This window comes from Tenrec ecaudatus, chromosome 9 (genome assembly GCF_050624435.1).
Source record: "Tenrec ecaudatus isolate mTenEca1 chromosome 9, mTenEca1.hap1, whole genome shotgun sequence".
In the NCBI taxonomy this organism is placed as follows: domain Eukaryota; kingdom Metazoa; phylum Chordata; class Mammalia; order Afrosoricida; family Tenrecidae; genus Tenrec; species Tenrec ecaudatus.
The window spans coordinates 145,960,751-145,979,072 of NC_134538.1; the positions used below are offsets into that span (position 1 = coordinate 145,960,751).

The 18,322-nt window shown below is 38.3% G+C and overlaps 1 protein-coding gene across 1 annotated transcript in view; it reads right to left on the reverse strand.

Moving 5' to 3' along the window:
- Nucleotides 1-843: 843 nt before the first annotated feature.
- GRM8 (glutamate metabotropic receptor 8) overlaps nucleotides 844-18,322 on the reverse strand; it is a 911,938-nt gene continuing 894,459 nt past the window's right edge. Inside the window, exons 9-11 of the mRNA XM_075557710.1 lie at nucleotides 13,299-13,556; nucleotides 7,886-7,909; nucleotides 844-1,297 (exon numbers count right to left, since the gene is read on the reverse strand). Of these exons, the coding sequence (XP_075413825.1) occupies nucleotides 1,082-1,297; nucleotides 7,886-7,909; nucleotides 13,299-13,556 (498 nt within the window). The 3' untranslated portion in view covers nucleotides 844-1,081. The remainder of the gene's footprint in view (nucleotides 1,298-7,885; nucleotides 7,910-13,298; nucleotides 13,557-18,322) is intronic.

The window sequence follows — 18,322 nt, forward strand, 5'->3', positions numbered from 1 at the left end:
CCCCTTTGTTCAGCCTGGTATGGTTTATTAGACTCAGAAGGGCGCCCTGTTTTCTCTCCCCTTTATGACTCTGTTCTATGAGCCAAAGAATGTTTTCATTTGGAAAATAAGAAAGCAATGATGTGTAATCTGAACTGTGATTTCTTCAGTAATTCCAAGGGAATAGATATGTTAATTCCAGGCCTTGAAGAATGGCCTGGGCAAGGCCCATTGCTTTTCTGATTTCAGTGGCTGATGGGCCCAGGTGTGAAAAGGTTAATTAATACCACTTAGAAACTTTCATTCCACAAAAGCTTTTGTTTGAGATACAATGGGGGGAATTCCAGCAACAGTGCCACAGACTTTCACATAGGGCATGTCATACTATATTCTGGAAACTGTAGTTTAGCTCACCATTTGCTAATTACAAATACCTGAAGCAAAGGACCTTCAGTGATTCCGTCAATGTGTATGAAAGAAGTGAGTACCCTGAAATTCTGGGGGTGCACAGATTCTTATACAAATAATGCCCTTGGGTATAGAAATAAGACCATCTCTTTCATATACACACAGATATACAAAACCACATCGATAGGGGAAATCATATTTTCTTTAGGGTTTTTATAGCACAAGTTTCTAAACAGCAGGGAAAGTGTATAGTTGTGTGTGGGTGGGAGTGGGGGGACGCAGAGGGAAGAGAAAGAAGAGAGTTTCCCCCTGGCTTTAAAACTGGAACGAAACAACTCTCAACATTTGCAAAACATTCCTTTATTATTAGAAATAAATTATTTGTATAAAAATTGCATGCGTCCACCATGGCATTTATTTTTATCACAACCCAGGGCTTCAGTCCGGTCAGCCGTTACAAGGAACAGACTCGTAGTCTTTACAAGGTGAACAAGGTGGGACAGGTATGGGAATTCTCACGGGCACAGAAAAAATACTTACCAGAATAACATCAGACATGGTTTATTTCAACAGCATTTTTTTTTCACAAGCTAACATTAGGTTTCCTTTTGTGATTTTTTTTTAACTTCTCATGAGGTAAGCCATACTTAAGCTTCACACTCATTGGTTGTATTTTATAAAACAGGTTTCTTCTTCAATACCCATTCTTGGTAGCTTTCCGCTCGTGGCTGAATTTTGTTCCTGAAGAGACTGCGTAGTGATTTGATTGATTGTAGTCTACAGAGATTGCCAGTTCCTGGCAGTGTGCTCTATTGGAGATCACATGCCAGGTCTCTTCGGTTGTATCATTTCCCCGTTTCAGATCGAATGATTGCTGTAGCTGATATATGTTGTCTTGGTAGAGGAAGCTGTTAAAACAAATCAACAGAATTATTATGTTAATGTGACTTTAAAACCCAATGACTATCTTTCTGCCACCTGCTATTGATTATTTTGTTCAATGCACAATCGATGACCAATGGCTATTGCCATAAAAGTCCCACCATACTTTTTAAGCAACAGAGCCACTACCCTTATTGACAGCATATTGATATTTATCAGAACATAAAACATGTAAGAGTTCTAATCTTTAATAAATGTGCATTTTGATTGACCAAATTTTACATCTATACCAAATGAAAACACAGATATGCCAGTATGTCTTACAAAATACAAAATTATTCCCAAACAACCTTAAAGACATCATCTCTTCTTAGTCTGATATTTGGTTACCAAGATTTAACTACTACATATACTTTTGTATAGAACAATTTTTTCAGCATAGTTTTAATGCAGTTTTTGTGGTAAAATTACATGTCTTGGCTAATATTCGGGTCAGCTTAAACTTGAGTATATATGGTAATTAGATATAATATGTATAGATGAATCATTCTTCTTTTTGAAATCAGTAACACTTTTAAACGCTGGATGAGACATAGTGAAATACCAAGTAGATTAAGCATCTGTAAACATAAAGTAAACAAGTGCTTTCTGATCAAAATGTAAGTAAATGTAGCTTGTGTTGGGTTTCCAAAGCACACAAATAAAAATGTCTAGAACATCAATACTCAATGAGAAAAAGAAGAATATCAAATTATTTGGGTAGCAACTATGAGATAAAGTATACATTATAAGAGAATTAGATAGCTATGAATAACAACATACTCATGTTTAGTTTTCCAGAAAATATTATTCTAAAGAATTCCTAGAGTTGAAATAAAAAAAAAATCTGAGGGATGTTAAAGATGTGAGGGAAAAATACCTGTTCTGAAACTCAATTGTCATTAATAATCATAAGGGGGATAAAAATTTTTTAAAAACATGCATTTTACTGCATATATGCATTGTACTACATAAATCCCACTTAGGATGAAATAGATTCTTTGAAGAATAACCTGGTTCTGCTGGTTACTGGCACATGGGCTCCGGCTCTAAGTGATAAAATTCTTCATCTTAAAGAACTGATATTTAGACTGGTGTGCCACCACTAGATGACACACCCACAATGAGAATCGACTAGAGAATTTCTTACCAGAGATCAAGAGCATATAAAATTCCCAGTCACTATTATCAATGCAGGTAGCCTTATCTACATCGCTCCTGCCCCTAAGAAATCGTCATGGCACGGGTCTTACAAGAAAGATGACTTTAGATTTGACTTTAAATTCTATTCTGTTGCCTAAAAAAAGTGTGAAAAAGTCTTTGACCCAGTTCACTGGGCCTCATTTTCACCAGAGGTCAAATGTGTACAATATTGCTTTTGTGAGAATGAGGAGAGAGTAGACTGAGAGGGCAGTAACCATTTAAGAAAAGAAGCATGGAGTCCTGAGTTTTAACTTCCGATGGTAAAATGCCTGTTACGTTTGCCTTGATGTAAAGTAGAACTCATAATTTTTACATTTCGGTGTTTCGAATTTAAAATTTTAGTTTGTATAATGCTCTCATCTTCTTCTAAATTCCCTCTAAGAAAATGAAATCTGTCGTTCAGCTAGGCATTCATATAATGGATTCTCCTCATATAAGCTTTGCTTATATGAGAAAAATCATTAAAGAGTTGGTGAAAATATATCTTAAAATCCCTCTATTCTCTGCTTTGTTCAATAAGAGCTAAATATCTATGACTTATTAAATTTGTAGAAAAATTAGAAGCTAAATAGAGAAAGTGCCAAAATGATATCGAAGATGATATTCAAAAGATGCCCATGCAACTGATGGTGATATGAGTCAGACCATGTGGAAGCATTACCCCAACTTTGAGAATCCATGGCGTGGTACAGATTCACACTTTCCTCTTTGAGCTACCACAGGTGACCATTGGTGTGGGTGGGAGGAGCGGTAAACATATAATGCTCTTGAATTGAGACTATGATTCACAAAAGGATAGAATGCCCACTCTCCTCACCCCTGCTATTGATTAGAAAGCAAGAAGGGGCAGCCTTTGCCAATGGCAAATATCACACAACTACAGGCTCTTCTTCCTTGAAGTACTACAGAGTGAAAAAGTAGATGGGAGATTTACTGAAGAGCAAAGAGGGACAGTCTTATATATGAATATTCTAATATGAAAATCCATGTTTGAGTATAGCACGGATGAATTTACTTGTGTGCACCACACTGTGTTCATAAGTCAGAGAAAGCAAATCTACCTCTAGCAGCAGCTGTTTCATGAATTATTCATGAACATAGTTTAACAAATGCCATGCACAGCATTTGTTAATTAGGTTCAGTTGATAAAATTCATACATACCAACTTTATTTGCTAACTCCCCTCTCACACTGTTATGGAAAAACACTTGACCTTTTTTGTCTGAAATGTGATCATCTGAAAATTCAGCAATTAACATGCGGTCATTGATTTCCCTTCCAGCCTCCCATGGAGTATTTTTACTCTGTGTCAGTTTTGAGCTTTTAAACCTTAAACATGTGACCAGAATTTCTGCTTTCACTCAGTCACCTTTATGATGAAATGTCTAAATATGAGGGACTTGCAAAGATCTGTGGCCACAAAAGAAAGTCACCAAATGGATATCATAAATAAGCAGATAATAAGTTGAAAGACAAAAACAAAAACCATCTAACCATGAACTGGTAGTCATAACTACCAGCATCTTCAACATATATCAAAAATAAGGGAAGGGGGAGGGGGAGGAAAGAGAGATGCTGCAATTATAGTTTTTAATTTATTTCAAGGTTAATCTTTTCTGTGAACCACAGACCAGCTACATTTTCAAGGCAGCAATGATATCTGTAACTCCAAAATCACTGGTATTGAACTGATTCTCTTGTATAGCTCCCCTATAGGACAAGGGAGAAGTACCTGTATGGGTTTCTAAGACTAACTCTTTACAGGAGTATAAAGCCTCATCTTTCTCCTGCAAAACAGCTGTTCATTTTGAACTATTGACCTTGTGGTTAGCAGCTCAATGCATCACTACCATGCCACTTGGGGCTTGGAGGAAGGCTAATTAACCTGCTTTTTGCTGATGATACAGCCTTGCCTGCTGAAAGAGGAGGACATGAAGAATTTGCTGATGAATATCAACTGTCGCAGCCTTCAGTGTGGATTACAACTCAATGTAAAGAAGACCAAAGTCCTCACAACAGGTAACATCAAAATGGAGAAAAGATGGAAGTTGTCCAGAAATTTGTCTTGCTTGGATCTACAATCAATGCTCAGGGAAGCAGCAGTCAAGAGATCAAATGACACACTGGTTTGGGTAAATCTACTGCACAAGAAGCCTTTAAAGTGTGGAAAAGCAAAGATGTTACTTTGAGGAATAAGGTGCACTTCAATTGTGGTCAAAGAACATTGAAAGTATAAATAGATCTATCTTGGAAGAAGTAGCGATAGTAGAAGAAGTAAGAGTGCTCTCTAGAGGCAAGGATGGCAACACTTCATCTAACTTACTTTGGACATGTAACCAGTAGAGACAAGTCTCTGGAATAGAGCATCATGCATGCTACAAAAAAAAAAAATGTGGAGCAGCGCAGGGAGGAAAAAAATGCCCTGGACAAGACAGACTGACACATTAGCTACAACAATGAGCTCAATTGCGAGGATGGGACAAGACCAGGTAGTGTTTCTGTTGTACACAGGGCCTCTACATTTTGGAAAAGGCTTGAAGACAAGACATGTAACAACAACAATGATATCTATATCCTGACCCAGAAGTTTAGAAAATACGTTTGGATATGTGATTGTCATTTCATTATAGTCAATGGTGTTCTATCAAAAGTCTGATAGCAGTTGGTATGGGAACATAGCAACATCATTACTGCTCCAGTGGATTTATAAACTTTGGTGGCTATATTGTGATAGGATTCCACCTACTCTGAGATGATCTTATATGACAGCAAATCTGTGAGTTTCTGAGACTTTAATTATAGAGTTGCTGTGTGTCTGAATCAACTGGGTGGCAGAGAGAGAGAGAGAGAGATAAGGTGCTTTGAATCTAAAGAGAAGGGAATGCTAGTCAGTTATTGGAAGCTGAGTAGAAAAGGCTTTTCCAGAATTCAGTTATACCTTCAAAGGTGTAGCATATGCGATATGAAGAAAAAGCTATATCTTAGTTGTTAATTTTAGGAATTAGTTTAGAGAGTTTGTGATTTCAGATTTTTTACCTCAATAAGAACCGCGTGTAGTACACAACTAGTCAAGTCAACAGGTAGTAAAGAGGACAAAGACATGGGAAGCAAGTGAAACTCACGACCCCAGGTTCCTCAATGAGTACAAGGTTTTCTTTCCAAGCCCCTCTACAGGACGGCGGTAAAAGTGAACATCGTTTAGCAACACGGACCTGGAGCAGAGTGCTGGAGGGATGTGTGAAGGCTTTATAACCTGTCTCTCCTGGATGTGTAAATGATAATCCCTTCATCCAGACCAAGCTGTGCAAACCTAAATCACTCCAGTCTCCAAAGTACAGTTTAACTTTATTTCAGATAATAATGTATTCCATCTTGATTCTTCTTTCCAACATTTCCTTCATCCTCCAAAGGTGCACATCTGATTCTGCTAGAACATGATTGACTTACCTATTGTACTGACCTCTCATTTATTAGCTTTTCTTCTAAATCACTTTATCAGGGTATCATACAACTCTTATCACAATCCATCCATCCATCCATCCATCGTGTCAAGCACATTTGTACATTTGTTGCCCTCATCAATCTCAAGCATTTTCTTTCTACTTGAGCCCTTGGTATCAATTCCTCACTTTTGCCCTCTCTCCCCCACCCCTCCTCCCTCCCTCATGAACCCATGATCAATTGTAAATTATTATTATTTTTTCATGTCTTACACTGTCCAATGTCCCTTCACATACTTTTCTGTCCCCCAGGGAGGGGGTTACATGTAGATCATTGTGATCAGTTCCCCTCTTGTTCCCCCACCTTTTCCTTATCCTCCCTGTATCCCTACTCTCATTATTGGTCCTGAGGGGTTTATCTGTCCTGGCTTCCCTGTGTTGCAAGCTCTTATCTGTACCAGTGTACATGCTCTGGTATAGCCAGATTTGTAAGGTAGAATTGGGATTGTTATAGTGGCAGAAAAGAAGCATTAAAGAACTAGAGGAAAATTGTATGTTTCATTGTTACTGTACTGTACCCTGACTGGTCTCCTCCCGCAACCCTTCTGTAAGGGGATGTCCAATTACCTACAGATGGGCTTTGGGTCCTCACGCCACACTCCCCCTCATTTTGATTTGATATTTTGCTCTTTAATGCCTGATACCTGATCCTATCGACACCTTGTGATCACACAGGCGGGTGTGCTTCTTCTATGTGGGTTTTGTTACTTCTCAGCTAGATGGCTGCTTGTTTGTCTTCAAGCCTTTAAGACCCCAGGTGCTATATCTTTTAATAGCTTGGCACCATCAGCTTTCTTCACCACATTTGCTTAAGCACACATTTGTCTTCAGTGATCATGTCGGGAAGGTGAACTCCATGGAATGCCAGTTTAACAGAACAAAGTATTTTTGCATTGAGGGAGTACTTGAGTAGAGGCCTAATGTCCATCTGCTACCTTATACTTAACCTATAAATATATGCACATAGATCTATTTCCACATCGTCATGTATAAATATATTTACATATATATATATGCCTGTATTTAAACCTCTATAAATGCCCTTTGCCTCCTAGTTATTTCCTCTGGTTCTTTTAACTTTCCTCTTGTCCCACTATCATGTTAAGCCTTCATTTAGGTTTCATAATTTCTCTCAGTTACATTGCCCTTGATCACACCCTACCAGGCCTCCTAGACCCTCCTCACTATTGATTTTAGATCACTTGTTGTTCCTTTGTCCCTGGGTTTGTTAATGCCCACTTTCTTTCCCCCACATCCCTCTTTTCCATGTCCCACTGGAACTGTCATTTCCTCCTCCAGATTGTTTATCTCACTTATCTTATCTAGATAGAGCTACAGAGATAATAATATGCACAAAAAACAAGGCAGAGCAAAACAAAGCAACAAAAGAAAGCAAATCAACAAAGACAAAAAGAACTACAAAAAAAGAGAGAAGCCTATAAATAGTTCAAGATCTGCTTGTTGATCTTTAGGAGTGTTTTCTGGTTGAGTCTGATGGGGTGCCACACTCTGGCCCCAAAGTCTACTTTTTGACATTCCTTGGGGACTTTGATGCTCTGCTCCCCTTACTGTTTTGTTGGAGTGGTGGGGTCAGATCAGGCACAATTCTTGCACTGTGTCTCCAGTGTTGTCCCCTGTAGCATTACGGGGAAGGTGACCAGATCTTAACATTGGCAAAGTGGGACACCATTGACTGGGGTGGGGTGGGGGCGTGGGGTTCTTGATTAAAAATTTCGTCTATATGGAGCAACAAAAATTTTCATACAACACAAAAATAGTATTGTGATATTTTTTCAATTTCAACATAAGTACAATTTACAAATATAATACATTAAAATTATGTATCATATTTTATTTTGGGGCATATTTCTCATTTGACTGAATTTCTTAATAGATTGCTGTCATTGTTTAAAAGGTCATGAAAATTTTCACAAGAATTTGTTAAATTATATTTCACACATAAAATGGCTTTCAAAATCTCAACACTTAATTGTGATTTTTCTGATGTCCACACTATTTACTGTAGAAAAAGCACGGTCAGTCGCAGCATTAGTTCCTGGTAAGGACAGTGCGTATTCCACAATTTTTAATGCATTATTGTATGGAACATGGTTTGTTTCAATATCATGAAATATTTCTAACCATTTGTTCTCTATTGTGATTTTTGCTGATGCCCAAGGTTTAACCTTTTCCTTAACAATATATTTTTTAAATAATGATACCTCACCAAAAAGATCATTTTTGGAAATATTACTTTATGGGAAATTTTGAGTAATATGATCGAATGAGCTTTGCACATCATTCCAATTAAGTTCCTGTTTTAATGAAACCCAAAGAAAATGTTCAATATCATTGCAATGCACCTTCCACTCTTCTAAATAATCTATGCAGTTACTATAGAACTTTTTAACGTGATTCATGATATCTGCATGATTGTTCTTCTAGCTGGCTTATACTATTATGGATAGTTAACAGAAGAAAATTATTTTCTAACTGCTCTTGAAACTGAAAATTTAAATTATTAACTTCATTTGCTACTTCGATTACCGAAATTTTGTCACCTTCAATAAGTTTTATAGCATTTTGAAGAAGAGCTACTTGATTGTGTACAAACTCTAGCCAAATTTCTTAAGATTCTTTTTCAGAAAACTCTTCTAAAATTCTAGGACATTTATCCTGTGATAGAAACTAGGATTTCAAAGGATCATATATTTTGAAAATTCTTTCGACAGCTGGCAAGAGTTAATCAGCGCGTTTTACTGTGCCCAAGTATTTTCTGCTTTTCGACTTCTGCAGTTTCACAAAATTCTTTAAGCATTTCAACATGCACAGTGTATATATCGAAATAAGAATAAATTTTAATAAGAATATTTTCCACATCTACAGGCAGCAAATCAGCAGCTCTTTGAATGGCATTTTGTATTTATTATATGCGCTGCACAACCAACACAAATAATGTTTTGATTAAGGTTTTGTTTAATTTATAAAAAATATTATTTGTACCTCTTCTAGCTTTTCCTCCAAAATTTGCGTTTGTGTTGTTGTCTGCACAATATGTAATCATTTTGTGTTTTAAATTGTTTTTTCCAAAATATTAATAAGGGAACTGAAAATTATTTCAGAACTTTTGCTGGGCACAGAAATGAAATCTATAATGATAATTTTTGTTCCAGTTTATAAATTAAAAAATCTAATAATGGTTGGAAATAACTTTGTATTCTTATGATTAGATGCATCAGAACATGGATATAAAAGTAATTTTTCTAGATTTTTGTTTAATTCTGAAAATACATATGGAGAAAGCACATTACACACAATTGCCTCAGATTTTGTTCTAGCACAGGCAAATATTTTGTTAATTAACTTTTTGACAACTTGTGATGTATAGTCCATAGATCTGAAGGAATGATTGTGATTAATAGCATGAAAAGACATAAGTCCTTCTGCTAATGCTAATTTCTTTTCTTCACCTCCATAAGTTGTTTTCTGAAAATATCCCTGTATTTTTGAAGAAGATGCAGTAGTATTTAAATATCTTTTATGTTTCTGTGTCTCCAAGTGCTTTGAAATATCATTCTTCCCACCGTGCAAAATAAAAATTCACCATTACATTTATCACATTTTACCATGTAATTGCTTTTGGTTTTTTAATAAAAGGAAATTCACTTCTTAGATTATCATTGAATTTGCATCCTCTTTTCTTACTCATTATGTTAAAAATCTGAAAAAAACAATTTAAAATTATATTATAAATTATTATATACATATTGCTTAAAAATACAAGTAGGTACATAATTACTTGAACATATTTTATTGTTAGTTTATAAATTAAGTTAATTTGATTGTTATAAAGTAACTATATTTTAAAAATTATTTCAATTTTAATCCTATATTTCTTTCTAAATAATAACAATACTAACTTGCATTATTTTTTCTCTGAATTTACTGTAATGTAAGTCGTAAGTATCACTTTCAAGGCTGGTGCTAGACTTTTTGCCGCCGCTATAAAATATAAATAATATGAGTACTGTCTGCTAAATTCAAGAAAATTTAAGTATTTATGAAATAAATGAATAAATAACTTACCTAAATTATCTGACTAGCTGATCTGTTGCCATCACTTGTTTAACCAGCACTAGTGCGCAGTGCAATGTGTACGGTCTGAGAGACAGTTCCAAAATGTTTTTGTTGTTGCCAATGCCCAAAAATGCCACTGTTCACTAAGTAACAATCGTGGTCGAATTCTAACAACTGATCAACAATGCGAACTTTGATAAGCCATTCTCAATACTCAGTTCTCAACAATTCCTTGTTATTATTAAAGTTTAGCATTATAAAACTAACAAAAATAATATAAAACTCATATCCTGGCAAAATATAGCCACATGGCAGCTGAAAAACATATATTCCCTTCCTGTTCTCCCACCATTCCCTAGCTTGTCATGCATTCTTTCCAAAAATCGGTACTTTTTAAAAACGCTGAGGGACAAATTGTTAAAAAATCAGGACTGTCCCGCCAAAAGCTATTGGTCAGTGAGAGATGTTGTGTCTTTTAGTGGGGCCAGACCTACGGTAGTCTCTGTGCATTGGCTGCTCTGAGCAGTAATACCATCCTCAATATTGTTAGCTTTTGTTCTTATTCCAGAGGACATAGGAATAGGAAATGTACTCCTGCTTTATACTTTCCATTTCAGAATATTAACAGTGGGAAGACAGGAAAACGTGTGATATGTAATCATATTAAATTGGTCTTTATTAACGATTGGATTGTTCCTCCTTGGGGAAGAGGGGTGGGAAAATGTTTGAGTGTATTTTCCCCCACTACTTTTGACAAATGAGTCCATCCATGCTTCACTTTAGTTTGGTTGTTCTGATTTTCCATCTATTTTATAATGTTATCTGGAGTTCTGCTGAGTCACAAAAATAGGCTCTGGTGTGTCATACTGAGAGACGCCCATGTTCAAATTCTATCACTGGTTAATGGTAGATTATTGGCATCTTGCCATGAATTTTTATCTCCTTCACTGAGACTTTCAAAGTAGAAAAATATAGACAGAAATCTGTCCCTGACCAACAAGCATTCTACTCAGAGGCCCGTGGTAGCTTTTGTAGTACACTTTTCACTAGGAGCCCAGATTGGCCCATTATTAATGCCTGTTCATCTACAATCAGAGATGGTTATAACTATTACCAAACCCCACTTTGATCATTTCTTCTCTTGAAGTTGCGCAAGGTTTCATGTTTATAGTAAAGATTGAATGGGGAAAGGCTGTTATATTCTTTTAATTCTTTCTCAGCAGGCGATTATATGCAGCATTACTGATCTGAAGGAAATCAGTTGGCATTAGACCAAAAAGTCGAATAGGAATTCATGAATTGAGACATCTTTTTGTAGGCCTGGAAATTAGAATAGACTATGTTAATTTGAAAATGCAATCTTCATATAAGGGGAGTTTTGTGAATCCCATGAAGACTATGAATTGCTTTAATAAATACATTTAATACCGTTTATTAATTTATTTAATAAATATATAAACCAAATAAAATTAACTCTACATCTTTTCTTATTTTGAGTGTCAAAAACATAAGAGTGCAGAGTACAGCCTTCTGGGGAAATCTTAGAAGAAGAGATTGTTTTGCATTGGGTCTTATTATTAATTGTCAAATTCTCATCTTGGATTCCCTGAAAGATTAAAAGCTATTCTATAATGTATGGCTCTTGGTATGTATGTATGCTTACATGTATGTTTGTATTTACCTATCTCTAGCAGTTAACAGTGTTAAGGCTGCATTTTTACTATCCTCAGTTTTCTGCTAATTTCAATATACATCTTCAGTCTGTTTGCTACTTTTCATAGATAGAAGAGTGGACTTGAATACAAGTAGGTGGTATTCTCTCAAGCAAAGTATGATGTCATATATATGGAGGCAAGGAGGAGGATGGCCAAAGAATGGAGCCACCATCCAGCTGCAGCCCTGGGGCAGCCACGATGTGGCTTCCCATGTCAGGTAAGTGGCTTACGGAAAACTCCTGGGCTGAGGCTGGTCCTTGGAGAATACTCCGTTCCTCAGGGCTGCCAATTCCAACCAATTGCAAGTAGGCTCCCTAGGGCTGTTGAAGCCCACTGCGCACCCAGAGGCAGCCAACACCCACTAGGCTACAGACACTCCAAAGGGAAAGAGCGGCTGTGGTGGAGGAATACTTTGATATATGTGTACGGAATATATGCACACAGCTCCGAGGGCGCTTCCAAATGCTCTTGGATAAATGGAGCTGAAAGAAACTGGACTTTTCCTATGTATTCTCTGTAACTCCCCAAATATGAGCTATAATGTGGTTTACACAATGTCCACATCATACAGTCTCCTGTTTCATAGAACATGTGGACATGGAGAGTCGAACACCTGTATATCAATTAAACTCCACTTGATCAGCTTGGTGCCAGTGTGCTTCCGCTGGGACTAGAGGAAGAGGAACACAGGAGCAAGAAAGGTGGGGAAGGGGGAGTGATGTTGGAGGAAAGGGTCCTAGTCTCTGAATGCTTTCAAAGAAGAGATTTGGTCACCATACTATCTCCCAGGAGGAAATCAAGGAAAGCCACAGCAAGACACCAGCTGGAGAAAGGAGCATTATCTACGACTGAACTAAACATGTTAGCGAACTAGTTTTCTCCTTTCCTTGACCAACCACAGGACATATCATTTGCTTGTAAAACATTTTGGTCACACACAATAAATACTAGTTCACTTTTGTTGATCTATTGATCCCTGATGAACTGCTAATGGCAAACTCAAGGTTCAAACCCAGTAGCCATTCCATGGGAGAGATATGGAACTGTCTAGTCCCAGGAATATTTACAAAGCCTCACAAACCCTATATAGGGTTGCTATGAGTCGACATGGACTTGGCTCGGGTTTGGGTGTTTTGGGCTATAAGGAACAATGACTATTGAGCTAACAAAGAACAGAGAATCCTTCCTAAGAGCTAATAGATAACTGAGTCAATGGAAGATACTCCCAAGATCAAAGTCGGTAATGCTTCAAACGAGAGATCTGCAAGACTTGCTTTGTGAAGGAGATTCTGTCTGCTTGTGCTTTGGGGAATAGCTGCTCATTAGGAAACCACTGGGTGCTAACTAACACAGTCACTAGTTTAAGGGGGGCCCCCATAGTGTGTGGAACCGGCATGCCCTGAAGTAATATAGTGCAGTCCCCAAGTCCAGTAGAAGAATAGCCAACGTACATCTGTTAGGAAGTGCTCCCGCTCTTGACCATTGGAAAGTCTACAGATGACTTACTGTTGGTTTCAAGACTCTCACAGAGTTCGCTTTTCACCTCGCCATTTGGTCTGTCGTTTCCTTTGGGGATCAGTTTGCTTTGCATGGTGGCTGCTGTCACCACGGCCTTGAAGCTCCTCTTGCGTTTCTGAACGTTCTGCTCTGGATGGAAAATTATAATATAAACCTTGGGCATATAGAGCATGCCCAGAGATACTGAAGCACTTAAACTCATGGAGACAGTGAGTGTTGTTGTCTGGATGTACATCTGAGGAAAGAAGAAGAAACAAAGAGAATGTTGGTGAGCCTGTTAGAAGATATTGCAGAGAGTAGTGATTTTCTAAATTGGTTGCAGCTAAAGGTGCATCAGAAGGTACTTTCTACCACCACTCTTCGTCACAGCCCAAACCAAAACCAAACTCACTGCCATGGACTCCATGGTGACTCATCGTGACCCTCCTGTGGGTTTCTGACATTTTAACTGTTTGGGGGAATACAGTCTGAAAATCATATTAGAGAAAGCAGTGTCTCTGGAAGATTGTTTGTCTATAATCTAGAGGAAAAGGAACTCAAACTGGCTGTCATCAAGTCAATTCCAATCATAGCAACGCTGTAAGGAGAAACATAAACAGCCTGGTAGTGTAGCAGTTATGCATTGGGTTGCTTACCACAAGGTCAGTAGTTCAAAACCACTGATGGGTCTGAGGGAGAAAGATGAGGCTTCCTACTCCTGTAAAGAGTTAGAACCTCAGAAACCCATAGGGTCAGTTCTAGTCTGTTCTACAGGGTCTCTATGAATCACCACTGCCTCAATGGAAGTTAGTTTGTTTTATTTTGGTTTTAGAGGTTAACAAGCTGAAATGTTTAACCCCAAATCACTTCATGTTACGTTTTCATTGTGGTATGGGAGCAGCATTGACAGCGTTTTAATTATTAAATACAAACATGTTGGATCTACTTCCAGATTCCATCTACTGAGCTCAAACCATCATTTCCCTACATCAACTGAGGTACCTGGATGACTATGTTGTAAGGCTGTGAATGGCCTCCTCTTATGTGTGATCCATTAATATCTGTTCATTTCAATAACACCCCCCAAAAAGACAGTTCTCATATTAAACTGACAGGCCAGTGGGCCCAAAGGAACATTTTCCTTTACAGTAAATAAGTAAAGAACACTTGTCCTCAGGGCAGATATCTGAGTCCAACATCTACTTTCACATTTTCTGGGGAGAAGACTTCTTGTAAGAGATGACAAAGGTTTGACTGGACTGAACAAAGCACCAGGAGGAAAACTTCAGGTCAGGTCAGGACAGCGACTGCTCCCCTCTGTGAAATCCCACCATACAGGTTATCTAGTTGACTGATTGATTCATCTGTCACTAAAATGGGTCTTGTGTGTGACCCGTGGTGAATACGAGTACACGCCAACACAGTAATAATACACCGCTATGTAAAGTTCACTTCTTCCAGGAAGTCCTCCACGACGAACCTCACTTAATTACAACCCTTTTGTTTTATTTCTTCTAAGTCCTAGCACATTACAAAATGATCACTTTCATTGGTTTAAACTCTACATTTATTCTTATGAAACACAAGAATCTAGAATATAAAATCCATAGAGAGATGAGTCCCTGGGTTAACGTGCTTGATGGCTAATCCAGAACTCACTATTCAAGTGCACCCAGCGGCATCTCAGAAGATGGTCCCACTGAGTTATTTCCAAAACACCCGCCTTTGACAAAGTGGGAACGCCCTAAGGCTGAATTGCTTCCTCCATGAAAAGTTTGGTCTGTAGGGTCGAGAATATGCATTCTTTTCCTTAAATACTTCTAAGAAACTAAAATTCTAGGCACAATAATTAGAAATTGTGAATCATTTTCAGATACCTAAAGACTTTTAGGAACCTTGTGATTTAACCAATGTGGCAGTTACATAATCTGTCAACTTGAGAAAGGGGTGGAGTCTGGTCTGTCAATCAAGTCACAGCTTGATGATCTCATTTGGGGGTGCGATGCAGATAAATAGCTCACTGGATGCCAGACAGACACTTCCTGCGAGACTAGAGCTGAAGCTGAAGGAGCCACATGGAGGCCCTGCCAGTGCTGAGATGCTTCCAATGTTACTGGATCCACAGGACTTTCCACCCACTGTCCTGCGATCTTCCTGCATCTGGTGTCATTGTTGCATGTGTCTGAAGTGGAATTTATAGACTGATATTGGACACGGGCTAATATTGGACTTAGGGACTTGGTTCAGGACTGGGCTGTGATAGTTTCTCAATATTCAATTTCTTTTGTATATAAAGCTCTTTCGTATACACATGAGTGTCTATGCATTTGCTTCTCTAGTCCACCCAGACTAACACACCCAAACAATATAGAATTTGCTTCACACAATTCCTTCTGTCAAATGAATACCGGGATTGGCTATAGTACATGGCTGACAGTATTTTAGCATAAGAAATACAGAGTGTTAAGGTATGGATCCCTGGTCATAGGTTGGGCTCATGGGAACAGTTTCCGCAGAGTTATGGTTCCCATATAAACCTCAACAAATTAATAAATGACTGCAGGTCATGATCTCCCAAACTGCCTGCCAAGAAGGGAAAGCCTTGGTTAAATTGGAGCATGCAAAGGACCTATTAAAATGAAGAAGATCCTGATTCAAACACGGATATATGCCTTTAAACCTCTCTAAGCTTTTCCATCTACTTTGAAGGCAATCTATTATTACAAATGCTCATAAGCTTCTAGTGTGTTAGCTAATCCTCTCTGAATTCCTGCGTATTCTCAAGCTAGCTGCTGTAAAACCCTATGCAGAAAATAGACTACAGGGGGAGGGCACAGAGATGAGGGACGGCTACAACCAAGTGTAACCACACACCTACGTATTTCAGAGCTATTTAAAGAGGTAACCATCAGCTTTGTCCTAGACACTGCCATGTCAATTTGACTTAAAAAGCAAAACTCCAGAGTTCAGAATGCTATGAAACTACAGGGACTCCAGAATGAATAATTGGATTGTTATTGTAGGTCTAAATCTGTTGATCTTGCTAAAATATACCATTGTTTCTGACGTGTGCTGTCAAAGCGATTGTGACTTATTGCCACCTTATCATGACAGAACTGTCCCACGTGGTCTTAGTGAAAACTGGAAGAGAATATGGAATATCAGAGAAGAATTTATTAATTTTTATTATGGGGTTGGTGAAGCGTATTGAATATACCATGGATTCCTAGAAGACAAACAAATCTGGCTTGGAAGCAGTCAAGGCAGACTGCTCCTTGTAAGCTAAGATAGTGAGACTTCAACTGAAGTTCTTTGGACAAGTCATCAGAAGGGATCAGGCCCTGAAAATGGACATCAAGCATGGTCAAAAGGAGGGTCCGTGAAAAAGAAGACCCCCAAATACAGAAGGCACATGGTCTCTATGAGTTAGAACTGACTAGGTAACACCTGTCAACACCAACATGGGATTTCATAAGCACTACTTGCTATAGGAGCAGGCGGTCTGGTCTTTTCTCCTGAGGAGATGCTGGTGGGTTTGAACATCCCACCTCCAGGGCTGCAGTTCAGTGTTTAATCACTCAGCCACCAGGCCTCCTTATACTAGTTCCAACAGCATACATTTTATAAAATCTTATAAACTGTCTCCACTACCATAAATATATGATAGTTTATTCATACTAATTTCAGTAAGCAATAGTAAATTAAATCTTGCTAAATATTCAGCATGAAGAATATTCTGGAATACTAACTTCTACCTCAAATATATTACTGTAGTCTATCCTTTTAGTGCACCAACTCATGATAAACTATAATAAACACAAACATGAGCATTAAATAGTTCTCTGCTTCTTGTGCCAAATTCTCCATTAGGTATGAAGCTCTCACATCAGACCAAAGTGCTGATAAGCTTTATTTGGTATCTTAACACTTTTTCTCAAGTTTCAAAATGTGAGTTCAGTACAGGAGGCCAAACAAAAGCATACCCCAAATCCAGATTCTCACAGTGGCCTAGAACTTATTGCAGGGACTTGGGCCATAAGTAGACTAATTTTCTGAGCTTCATCTTTGAATATTTAATGAAATGAAAAAATGATGCTTGTTAGAACGTCACTGAAATCTACTAGAGCAAAACCAACCAAAAATGAAATGAAAGGCCACCACCCTCATTCTAGAGAAATGAAACCTTGACCCATAATGGTTAAAAAGATTCTATCAACCATAATTTTAAGAAGAAATGGAGAGACTACTTTAAAATATGATAAATGAGTCCTTAATTCCGAAGGGCTAGTGTTTTTGTTTACCTATCAGAAATCAAGTAGGTGCTCTGGTGGCAGAGGGGTTACTTGTTGGGCTGCTAACCTCCAGGTTGGACACCACCAGCTGCTCCTTGAAGGAAAGATCTTAGGTTCTCCTCCCGAGAAGAGTCACCGTCTGTGACACCCACAGGACTCTTCTTCTCCTCCCTACAGGGTTGCCAGGAGTCAGAAATCCACTCAATGACTTTAAAGTGGTTGAAGAAATCAAAGTCCTCAGCCATCAGCATGGATGGCAACTCGGTGTCAAGGAAACCAGAACACCCTCACAAATGGAAACATGAACAACATCGTCATAAAGAGAGGAAAGATACAAGTTCTCAAGGATTTCATTTTCCTTGGATCGACAGTCAGTGCTCACGGAAGCAGCAGTCAAGAAATCCAGCTACATATGAAACTGGGCAAATCAACTGCACCAGAACTCCTTATGAGTTGGAGCAGACTTGATGCCCCCTAACACCAGCCACACAAGAGACCGAGAATGGTTCGAATTCCTTGAGCCTTGCAGGGAAGAAGCATACGGTTTGAATTTGGGCCCCACAGAAACTCAGTGAACTTCTTTTCCTGTTATCTATGAAGTGGGGGTGGGGGGTACTCTTGCTCTAGAGGTAGCAAACTGAATGACAGGAACTTCATTGCATGTCTGAAGTCTCTGTTGTGGGTGCCCTCAAATCCTCACATGTCGGTTCTGACTCATGGCAACCCTGTA